The following is an 8,628-nucleotide window of genomic DNA, read 5'->3' as shown; positions in this document are numbered from 1 at the left end:
CGTCCATGCAGTCCCTGGGAGGGGAAGGCGAGAGCATCCCAGCCTGCAAGCGCCCAGCACGCCGGGGCTCCCGGTGCCATGGCAGCAGGAATCACAGTCTGGGGGACACGTGACAAAAGCCGCCGGGGTGCGGCCTGGCTGCGCTCGCACAGATGAGACGATCCGGTCCCGCCTATCTCCCTTGCAGAGCTGGCCCAGCGCGATCGACCCTGGCCGGGAGCCACTGACAAACCCTCTTCCAGCGTGGACAAGGCCTAAGCGCAGCGCCGGAAACGCCGCGGGCTGCAGCCGCCGTGCACGTGCCATTGGGCGAGGCGGAGCCTGTGCCGGGGAAATGCTGCTGCAGGCGACGCCAAACGGCCAGAGCAGGACTCCTCAGGGACACGAGCCTCGAGAAAGCCGCTCGCTTCTCTGAGCCATTCCCCTGGTCTCTGGCTCCGGGGATGGTCGGATCCCGACTCCCCAGAGCGGCCGGTGCCCGGCACGGGCCTGGGAAAGAAACGGGCCAGACACAAGCCACCTGGGCAGCGACGGAGCTGAACGTTAAAACCCTCTGGAATTTAATAGTACAAAAGCGAACATGTAAAACTGCCCCGTCCACAGGAGCGGGGACTATGGCGCACGGGGCTATTTACAGACAGGCAGAACGAGGCAGCCCCCACGAGGCTGCACAGAATAAATAGAGCTGCACTACGGACGTGGGGCCTGCCGCCAACCGGAGAAAGCAGCACTTCCGACAACAGCGTCAAAGATAACAACACCCAGGGAGGGGAAGGGAGGCCGGGAGAGCGACTGCACCCGTCCCCCTTGGTCTGGGATTTGAACATCCAGTCCATCAAGGTAAACAGCGGGGACCCAGCTGGGCGTGGCCGCGTGGCCTCCACTTCTCGGGCGCCCGGCGAGGGCTTGGCACCTTGCCCAGTTTCTCGCTTTGTTCCACCGAAGGGAGGGGCCGGGGGGCAAAGGCCTCCAGGGAGTCCAGGCTGCGGTGAAGGCACCGGACATCTCCGGCTCAGACGGCCACCGCGCTGCGGCCTGTGGCCCGCGACTGGGATTTCTGCCCCTCTGTGCTGTGCCATATCCCATAGCCAAAGTAGATGGCGAAGCCTGCAAGGCAATTAGCCCCCGAATCAGTCCCCAAGCAGGATCCTGCCACCCAGCCCCAGCAGCCCCTCCCACAGCCCAGACAGGCCAACGGGCCTCGCGCCCCCCCCGGGCGGAACAGGCAGTCCTAGCGCACCAGGGGAGCTGCGGGCAGGCCACGCCCCATTGGTGGGGGCTCTGGATCAGCGTCCCCGCGGCCTCTCCACTCTCAGCACCACTGCTGCACCTGCTGCTTCTTGGCGTCGCCGCAGCCAAGGGGAGCCAGGGCGGGGCAGGGCCCGGGCCCGCAGGCAGCGACGGAGCAGCCTCCCCCGCAGGGTGCAGCGCTCCTCTGGCGGGCCAGGCCCTCGGCGGGAGGACCTGGGAGTCCAGCCCGGGGACGGTCCCTCCTACGGGGCTTACCACAGGCGGGGGAAGGGAGGGGTGTGTCCAGGGCCCGGGGTCCCGAGCAGAGCGGTCACTTACCCACTGCCATCCACACAGCAAAGCGGGCCCAGGTGCCCGCACTCAGCTGCATCATGAGGTAAACGTTCACGAAGATGCTGAAGAGCGGCAGCAGCGGCAGGCAGGGCACCTGGGAGACGACAGAGACGGGCCATGGGGCGGGGCAGGCAAAGGCTGCCCTCCCCCCTGGCAGCATCAGACGGGCTCCCAGGGAGGGGCCGGCCGGAGCCCATCCACCTGGGGACGGAGACCAGCAGCCAATCCCGCGGCCCCCGCCCGCCCCGCAGCCAATCCCGCAGCCCCCGCCCGCCCCGCAGCCAATCCCGCCCCACAGCCCCCGCCCGCCCCGCAGCCAATCCCGCAGCCCCCGCCCGCCCCGCAGCCAATCCCACGCCCCCCCCCGCCCCGCGCCCCGCCCGCCCCGCAGCCAATCCCGCAGCCCCCGCCCGCCTTGCAGCCAATCCCGCGGCCCCCGCCCGCCCCACAGCCCCCGCCCACCCCACAGCCCTCACCCGCCCCGCAGCCAATCCCGCGGCCCCCGCCCGCCCCGCGGCCCCCAGCAGAGGGATCCCCGCTCCCAGCTGTGGCTCTTACTTTGAAACTCAGCCGAGCGTTGCTCTGCGGCTGCCTCCAGATGACGATGGTGGGGAGCAGAATGAGCGCCAGCAGGAGGGCACAGGCTGTGATCCAGCCCCCACTGCCCGCCACCATGGAGTCCATCTTCTGGGCCAGGAGCAGGCAGAGGATGGTGATGCCCAGAGCTGCAAGAGAGGAGACGGTTGGGCCATCCACGCGCTTTCTGCTCTGAGCCCAGGCCCGGCCGGCGCCAGAGGGTCACTGCCCCGCTTGTTCCCCGTCACAGCACGGGCGGCGGGAAAGCAAGCCCCAGCCCCAGCCCCGTCCACCCCGGACCCTGCCCCTTCAGTCATCTCCATCCGTGGAGCCAACACCCTGCCCAGCCCCAGTCCCGAAGCCCGACCTTGCCGGGCCAGCCGGAGGGCCAGGCTGTCTCGCCGCGGGCCCAGCCCTCCTGGGCGGCTGGGGCAGGTAGGCAGGTTTGGGAAGGCAAAGCCTGTCCTTGCCCGCGTTACAGCTGCCAGCCCGGCTCTCTTGTCTAGGCCGATCCCTGGGGGCGTGCCCAGCTCCATGTACCTGCAGCTGGTGCCCTTCCAAAGGTGCCCAAAGCAGCCCGGGGACACAGCAGGCCCCATCACATCGTGGGGCGTCTGGCGACCCAGCAGCCCCTGTGGCATGTGGCCCCCGGAGTCTGGCAGACACGTGCAGCCTGTGCTGAGCCAGGGCATGCCCATGGCAGGACGCTCCTGCGTGGCTCTGGCAAGACGCCCGCGCGCTTCCTGCCTCTGCACACGTCACAGGCTGTGGCTCGCTCTGCCCGAGGCCCACGCGCAGCCCCTGCGTCACTGGGGACTCGGCGGCTCACAGCCAAGCCAGGTGCTTCCTGCCGTGCTCACCAGCGGCCGCCGTGCTGCCATAGACAATTCGCCCTGACGAGTGGGTGGGAGTGTCGCAAGGGGGGCTGAGGAGGCTCCTCCAGGTGAACTGCTCCTTGGCTGGGCTCGTGGTCCCCTTCTCCTCGCTCCTGTTCAGCGCCTCCATCTCCTGGGCCTTTGGAGAGTTCAGCTGATCCGGCTGGTACCTGAACCAAACCCCAAGTCACTGGAAACTCAACGGCCGCAGCACAGCTCAGGTCCGCCCCGCCAGGGCGTTGGGTCCGTGGCCCCCGCTGCACAGGGCAGGGAGCTCGGCCTGCCACGCACGCTCTCCAGCGCCCCCCGGTGCAGCGGAACAGCCCCGGTCAGAGGCAGCGCACGTCCGAGGGGCCACCCACCTGAGGATCAGCACGCAGACGGAAACCAGGGAGTACGCCAGCAGGGTGCCGATCGACATGAGGTCCACCAGGTCCTCCAGCTCAAAGAGGAGCCCCATCAGCGCTGGAACACAACAGGGCCAGTGTGAGCACAGGCCTGGCTCGCCCGCAGCCAGGCACGAGGCAGGAGACCGACTGCTTACCAGCAACGATGCCCGAGACGACTGTGGCCACCAGGGGCGTCTTGGTCCGGGGGTGCACCCTGGAGAGGAACTTGAACAGCAGCCCGTCCTCAGCCATGGCGTAGATCACCCGGGGCATGGGGAACATGGAGCCCAGCAAGCTGCAGCGGAGAAAGGTTCCACCACCACACTGAGCATTCGCCGCCTCGAGCCAGGCCCCGCCCCCGCCCGCCACGTGGCTGCTCCCCGTGGCCTCCTCAGGAGCACGAGTACCGAGAGCCACACAGAAGGACCCTCCATCCCACCGAGGGCTGGCGCATTGCGGCCTGACCCCGAGAGCCGGCGGAAATTCAGGGGAGAGACGTAGCGGCTGCTCCAGGGTGGCCGGCGACAGTCTCGCAGCCACGGCAGCCACAGCCGTCTCCCCCACATCCAACAGTCATTGGTGGGGAGGGCTCTGGAGGCTCAGTCTCCCCAGTCGCTTCCGCATGGAACGTAGCCAGACGGACACGGCACGCAAAGCGCAGCAAGCGCTCGCCCACAAGGGGGCGCCCAAGCCGAGCCCGTGGGCATGGAGGGCGGGTGCGTAAGTCAAGCGAGCCAGAGCGCGTCTCCGGTTCCTTGGCGGCACTAGAGCCACGTGCCTACGCCCAGCTCCCCGCAGAGCGCAGCACAACCCCGCCTGCGGCACAGCGCCAGGGCCAGAGCGCATCTCCGGTTCCTTGGTGGCACTAGAGCCACGTGCCTACGCCCAGCTCCCCGCACAGCGCAGCACAACCCCGCCTGTGGCACAGCGCCAGGGCCAGAGCGCGTCTCCGGTTCCTTGGCGGCACTAGAGCCACGTGCCTACGCCCAGCTCCCCGCAGAGCGCAGCACAACCCCGCCTGCGGCACAGCGCCAGGGCCAGAGCGCATCTCCGGTTCCTTGGTGGCACTAGAGCCACGTGCCTACGCCCAGCTCCCCGCACAGCGCAGCACAACCCCGCCTGCGGCACAGCACCAGCGAAGGGCCGCGGGGGGAGCTCCGTGGGGCTGAAAAGCACCAGCCACCAGGAGAAATAGGAGCCCTGGTTCACGCCCATGTGCCGGCCCAGCAAGCAGAGCAGACGTCAGGGTTGGGGCTTCAGTACCAGCAAGCGACTCAGCGGGACTGGGCCCCGGGCGCTCTCACTGGCCGGGCTCCGAAGGGAGGTGGGACACAGATTAGGCCTTTCCGGTGGGCCGGTGCCGGCACACTGTGGAGCAAGGCCAAGATGTTCCCAGGGCCGCTGCTCACGCGCTGCGCGGGGGGACTCGCGGCACCGAGCTGCTCGGTCTCCAGGTCACACGGAGCCGGCGTGAGCGGCCGAGCGCTGTCCCTGGTGCCTCCCAGGCTGCGCGTGAGCCGTGACGAGGTTGGAGCCCGGGCGCTTGGCCCCTCGCTGCAGGGCTGGGGTCCTGGGCACAGGCGGGACAGGCCGGGAAGGGTTTCCATGCACCCGTGTGCACTAGCACCGCCCAACCACCGGCCCACCCCTTCCTCGGTTCCTGCCGCCCGGAGGGAAAGGGCTCCAGCCGCCCGCACCGCGGCCATTAGCCAGGCCCTCGCCGGCAGCCTGACCCCGCACCTGGTCGAGAGCGCGCAGAGCGAGCCGACTGCCACCACGTAGCGGGCGGGCTCCCAGCCCACGTGTTTGAAAGCCTCGGGCAGGGGACTGTCCTTGTTCAGCAGGTAGTAGGGCACCATGAGGGTCAGGGCGGCCGAGACACCGGAATACGCCACGAAGCAGATCAGGAGAGACACGATGATGCCAATGGGGATGGAGCGCTGAGGGCTCATGGCCTCCTCCCCTGAAAGAGAAGCAGAGATGAGACCCGGGGCAGGGACATCTCCCCCCGCAAACGCGCAAGGGCCGGGCCACTGGGACGCGGCAGGGGCCCCCGGACCCCCCCGCTGCAGGCGAGCAGCGCGCCACCCCGTCAGCCGCGGGGAGGAGGCGGAGTCAACGGCCAGGATGCTGAAGTGCCTCCCCCGTGGCCAGGGCAGCGTGGCCAACCTGAGCCTGCGTGCAGCCCCGGCGCCTCCCCTAAGCAGCAGCTGCCCAGCGCGCAGCTACACAGAGCAGAACCAGCAACGCGTCCGCTCCCAGCCCCACCAACCCGCCTGGTTCCGCAGCGCGGCTGCAGTGGGGGAGCAGCAGGGGCAGGCCCCCAGAATGAAACCCAGAGCTAAGAGCCGAGCCAGGAGACCACCCCGGTGCTGCCCTCGCTCAGGGCAGGGCTTGTCTGCAGAGGGCGCCAGAGGGGGAGGACGGGCACGAGAGCGGGGCTCTGGGGGCAGGAGCGCACGGCACCAGTGGCACCTGCCCGGCCGTGGCTCTGCTGAGCGCAGACGTGGCGAGGGCTCACTGCCATCCTGCCAAGCCAGCTCCGGGCCGGGGCCTAGCAAAGCTCCCCAGAGCCCCGGCGCCACCTTTCGTGGCCAGGATGGGAGGAACCGAAGGCTCGTGCCCAGCAAACTCAGTGACTTAGAGCAAGTTCCTGCGAGCGGGGGCCTCGGCACCAGGCTTCCCAGCCACGGTTCAGACCCCCATGGGCCTGCGGCCCCAGGAGCAGCCGCACGAGCCTGCAGGCCTGGGAGGGGGCAGCAGGCACGGCAGGGAAAAGACCCAGCTGCCTGCCTGTTCCTCCGCGGAGCAGACTGTTCACAAGCCCGTTCTCTGTGCGCGGGCTGGTGAAATCCCAGAGCGGCTCCAATCGGGGCCCTGCCCAGACCAGGAAGTGACCTCTGCTCTCGGCAGCACCCGGCCCCGGCCCTGCACCGGCAGGGATCTTGGCGCTGATCCCTGTGGCAATTCGGCCGGCAGGCAGGCATCTGGGGGACTGGCCAGGGAGCCGGGAGGTGCCCCACCCCCTGCCCAAGCTGCTGCCTGACCTGTGGTAGCGATACAGTCGAACCCCACGAAGGCGTAGAAGCAGGTTGCGGCTCCGGAGAGGATCCCCTGGAATCCAAAAGGAAGAAACCCCCCTGCTCCCAGGGGGCCGATGCTGGAGGAGGAGAGAGGCCGGTCAGCGTGCGGGGCAGCCTCAGGGCCGAGAGCCCCCGAGCAAACGCAACATGCAGGGTTCAGGCCCTGGACTCTGGGGAAGGCCCGAGCCATGGGGGCCGGTGTCCTTAGTCCCTGGGAACATGGAGCTTAACCGCCTGTGACGGGCACAAGCTGCTGGACGGCCGCTGAGAGCAGCCCCGTGCCGGGCGCACGCCCTGCCCAGAGCCAAACCCAGGGGGCCTGTAGCACGGTGCCCCAGCCTGCAGCACAGCTCCTAGGCAGGGCAGGGGCTGGGCCGGGCTCCCGCCAGAGGGCAGGGTGGGGAGGGAGACCCCACCTAATATCCTGGCTGGAGGCCGTGGCCGAGTGGTTGAAATAGTCCTCTGCACTCAGCTGCCAGTTCCTGATGCTGCCCTTCGCAAAGCCAGACACGATGACAAAGCCGAGCACCAGCAGGTTCACCACCGTGAAGATTTTATTCACTAATGCAGATTCGCTCACGCCAAACGCCAGCAACCCTGGGAGGGAGCACAAAAGAGGATGGGGGCAGGGCCAGCCAGCCACCCCCCCGAGCAATGCCCCCCAAGGCTCCCTGGGCCAGCCACCCCCCCCGAGCAATGCCCCCCAAAGCTCCCTGGGGCAGCCACCCGCCCCCCGAGCAATGCCCCCCAAGGCTCCCTGGGCCAGCCAGCCACCCCCCCCGAGCAATGCCCCCCAAGGCTCCCTGGGGCCAGCCACCCCGCACTGGAGCAATGGCCCCCCAAGGCTCCCTGGGCCAGCCACCCCCCCGAGCAATGCCCCCCAAGGCTCCCTAGGGCCAGCCACCCCCCCCGAGCAATGCCCCCCAAGGCTCCCTGGGGCAGCCACCCCCCCCCCCGAGCAATGCCCCCCAAGGCTCCCTGGGCCAGCCACCCGCCCCGAGCAATGCCCCCCAAGGCTCCCTGGGGCAGCCACCCCCCCCCGAGCAATGCCCCCCAAGGCTCCCTGGGGCCAGCCACCCCGCACTGGAGCAATGGCCCCCAAGGCTCCCTGGGGCCAGCCACCCCGCACTGGAGCAATGCCCCCCAAGGCTCCCTGGGGCCAGCCACCCCGCACTGGAGCAATGGCCCCCAAGGCTCCCTGGGCCAGCCACCCCCCCCCCCCGAGCAATGCCCCCCAAGGCTCCCTGGGCCAGCCACCCCCCCCTGAGCAATGCCCCCCAAAGCTCCCTGGGGCAGCCACCCCGCCCCGAGCAATGCCCCCCAAGGCTCCCTGGGGCCAGCCACCCCCCCCGAGCAATGCCCCCCAAGGCTCCCTGGGCCAGCCACCCCCCCCCCCCCCCGAGCAATGCCCCCCAAGGCTCCCTGGGGCCAGCCACCCCCCCCCCGAGCAATGCCCCCCAAGGCTCCCTGGGGCCAGCCACCCCGCACTGGAGCAATGCCCCCCCAAGGCTCCCTGGGCCAGCCACCCCCCCCCCCGAGCAATGCCCCCCAAGGCTCCCTGGGGCAGCCACCCCCCCCCGAGCAATGCCCCCCAAAGCTCCCTGGGGCAGCCACCCCCCCCGAGCAATGCCCCCCAAGGCTCCCTGGGGCCAGCCACCCCGCCCCGAGCAATGCCCCCCAAGGCTCCCTGGGACAGCCACCCCCCCGAGCAATGCCCCCCCCAAGGCTCCCTGGGCCAGCCACCCCCCCCCGAGCAATGCCCCCCAAGGCTCCCTGGGGCCAGCCACCCCCCCCCCCCGAGCAATGCCCCCCAAAGCTCCCTGGGGCAGCCACCCCCCCGAGCAATGCCCCCCAAGGCTCCCTGGGCCAGCCACCCCCCCCCCGAGCAATGCCCCCTCCAAGACTCCCTGGGGCCAGCCACCCCCCACTGGAGCAATGGCCCCCCAACACTCCCTAGGGCCAGCACCAGCCCCCCTCCTCCCCCCGGAGCAATGGCCCCCCAACGCTCCTTAGGGCCAGCACCAGCCCCCCTCCTCCCCCCGGAGCAATGCCCCCCAACGCTCCCTGGGGCCAGCACCAGCCCCTGTCCTCCCCCCGGAGCAATGCCCCCCAACGCTCCCT

General features: G+C 69.9%; 1 protein-coding gene across 3 annotated transcripts in view; it reads right to left on the bottom strand.

Moving 5' to 3' along the window:
- Positions 1–537: 537 nt before the first annotated feature.
- The window catches only part of SLC7A3 (solute carrier family 7 member 3), a 21,278-nt gene continuing 13,187 nt past the window's right edge, over positions 538–8,628 (bottom strand). For all 3 annotated transcript variants that reach the window (XM_075917642.2, XM_075917641.2, XM_075917643.2), the window contains exons 4-12: positions 6,924–7,104; positions 6,472–6,584; positions 5,165–5,387; positions 3,580–3,719; positions 3,398–3,500; positions 3,021–3,205; positions 2,143–2,309; positions 1,570–1,678; positions 538–1,107 (exon numbers count right to left, since the gene is read on the bottom strand). In XM_075917642.2, the coding sequence (XP_075773757.2) occupies positions 1,013–1,107; positions 1,570–1,678; positions 2,143–2,309; positions 3,021–3,205; positions 3,398–3,500; positions 3,580–3,719; positions 5,165–5,387; positions 6,472–6,584; positions 6,924–7,104 (1,316 nt within the window). In that variant the 3' untranslated portion in view covers positions 538–1,012. The remainder of the gene's footprint in view (positions 1,108–1,569; positions 1,679–2,142; positions 2,310–3,020; positions 3,206–3,397; positions 3,501–3,579; positions 3,720–5,164; positions 5,388–6,471; positions 6,585–6,923; positions 7,105–8,628) is intronic.

The sequence above is a fragment of the Pelodiscus sinensis genome, chromosome 13 (genome assembly GCF_052426305.1).
Source record: "Pelodiscus sinensis isolate ZL-2025 chromosome 13, ASM5242630v1, whole genome shotgun sequence".
NCBI classification, from domain to species: Eukaryota; Metazoa; Chordata; order Testudines; family Trionychidae; genus Pelodiscus; species Pelodiscus sinensis.
Note: the sequence above shows the minus strand (reverse complement) of the source record. Positions and strands in the feature narration are given on the sequence as shown.